The sequence below is a fragment of the Notothenia coriiceps genome, unplaced genomic scaffold, assembly GCF_000735185.1.
Source record: "Notothenia coriiceps isolate Sejong01 unplaced genomic scaffold, NC01 NC01_scaffold00025288, whole genome shotgun sequence".
In the NCBI taxonomy this organism is placed as follows: Eukaryota; Metazoa; Chordata; class Actinopteri; order Perciformes; family Nototheniidae; genus Notothenia; species Notothenia coriiceps.
Window position 1 is genome coordinate 1 of NW_011357989.1, and position 2,163 is coordinate 2,163.

General features: G+C 42.7%; 1 protein-coding gene across 1 annotated transcript; it reads right to left on the bottom strand.

Moving 5' to 3' along the window:
- Positions 1 to 106: 106 nt before the first annotated feature.
- LOC104956064 (vacuolar protein sorting-associated protein 13C-like) lies at positions 107 to 1,769 on the bottom strand (the record flags this gene model as incomplete). Its single annotated transcript, XM_010783503.1, has 6 exons — positions 1,618 to 1,769; positions 1,389 to 1,530; positions 1,019 to 1,127; positions 764 to 897; positions 540 to 684; positions 107 to 183 (listed from the first exon to the last, which is right to left on the bottom strand). Coding segments are annotated over exons 1-6 (759 nt in total), but the record flags the coding sequence as incomplete, so codon positions are not given.
- Positions 1,770 to 2,163: the final 394 nt, after the last annotated feature.

The following is a 2,163-nucleotide window of genomic DNA, read 5'->3' on the forward strand; positions in this document are numbered from 1 at the left end:
ATCCTCTTTTTTGGTTTTGAACTCCCCAAAATCCAAATCTGATCAGATCAGATAGGGATTAAAAGTTTTTGAACTCCTGGGCCCTGGTAATCAGATTACATTGTACCTTGAAGTACTGCACTTTGAGCAGCTCCGATCCGGACCCCGAGGAGCTGATGAGACACAACGCGGCGCCGCTTGAGTCTGAAACGAGAACCAAACCCGTCAAGCTGCTGCAGCACTCTGCACGATTCATGATCATTGCTGTTTTCACTCCATATCGTAATTGTATATTTTCTACTTTTTAAATGCTATTTTATTTCTATTGAGAAGTTTACATTTTGGATTGTTTATTTCTAGTCTTTACATTTGTATTGTACAATGCCATGTATTTTGATGCTGCTGCAACGCAAACATTTCCCAACTTGGGATCAATAAAGTACGTCATATCTTATCTTGAATTGTGATTGCATGAAATCATGATCTGTTCTTTAGTTTGATGTCTGTGTGTGTGTGTTTGTGCGATGCTAACGCTAGTGCTAGATCAAGTGGACTCTGACCTTTGAACTCTGGGCAGCTCAGGGAGATCTGGTTGATGAAGGTTGTTGCCACCGTGTCAAACTTCCTCACTTTGGTGTTGATGCCCAGCTGAGCCGCCTGGAACACCAGGAACGCCACTTCCTGCTTCTTCAGCGTCAGCAGAACCTGAACCAGGACCAGAAGAACCAGAACTGCTGAGTGTCAGGAAAACCAGTGTGATGATAATGAGTCAGCAGAAACCTACCTCTTTGATTTCGAAGTTCAGCAGGACGTTGACGGTGTTCTCTGTCAGAGCGCCATTGGTGGCATGTGAGGCGCTGTCAGACCCTGTCTGATTGGACGACTGCTCCACCTGCTGCTCAGGATGTCCCCCCCCCTCTGAGGAGCGACACTTGGGGTTAAAACTCTTATTCTGAGGTGTATTAGTGAAGCTGATTCAGCTGGGAGGTTTTATATACAACTTGTCTGTAGTGAGATATCCCATCATGCACTTGGTTACCTTGAGCCACCTGTGTTTTGGCGTCAATGCTGTGTGTTTCACTTCCTTCCCCGATGTTCTCCACCAGGATCTTCATCAGCACCCTGAGGTCTTCCTCACCCAGACTCATCTGAGGAACCAGAGTTTAATCTACATCAGCACTGACACTGAAAAATGTCGAGTGGGGGTTTAAACACTGAGGTACCTTCAGGGACCGTAAGACTTTCCTGAGTCTGAGAAACAACTGAGTTCAAACATTTAAAGATGTAAGTTCAGTGACTGTAGGACACAGAAACAGCTGGGTCATGATTAATATACTTAGGTACCTTCAGGGACCATAGGATTCCCTGGTCTCAGAAACAGTGGAGTCACAGTATAAACACTGAGGTACCTTCAGGGAACGTAGGATTCCCTGCACTTGGACCCCCGGGATCTTAGTGAACCAGGAGGCGGCCATGTTTCTGGTGACGAGCAACTCGACGTTGATTGGCTGCAGGATCTCAATGTGGGAGGAGCCTGGCTGCAGCGTCGTCCTGAAATAAGAAAATAAATTTAGTTATAATAATTATGTTAGATTTAGTTAGTGAGAGTAATTTTAAACCTGTTGGTCAGATATATACCAGACAATCTTCTCCAGCACAAGCTGAGTCATGATAGACGTGTTTATCTCTATCTGAGTCATGATAGATGTGTTTATCTCTATCTGAGTCATGATAGATGTGTTTATCTCTAGCTGAGTCATGATAGATGTGTTTATCTCTATCTGAGTCATGATAGATGTGTTTATCTCTAGCTGAGTCATGATAGATGTGTTTATCTCTAGCTGAGTCATGATAGATGTGTTTATCTCTATCTGAGTCATGATAGATGTGTTTATCTCTAGCTGAGTCATGATAGATGTGTTTATCTCTATCTGAGTCATGATAGATGTGTTTATCTCTAGCTGAGTCATGATAGATGTGTTTATCTCTAGCTGAGTCATGATAGATGTGTTTATCTCTATCTGAGTCATGATAGATGTGTTTATCTCTAGCTGAGTCATGATAGATGTGTTTATCTCTATCTGAGTCATGATAGATGTGTTTATCTATAACTGAGTCATGATAGATGTGTTTATCTCTATCTGAGTCATGATAGATGTGTTTATCTCTATCTGAGTCATGATA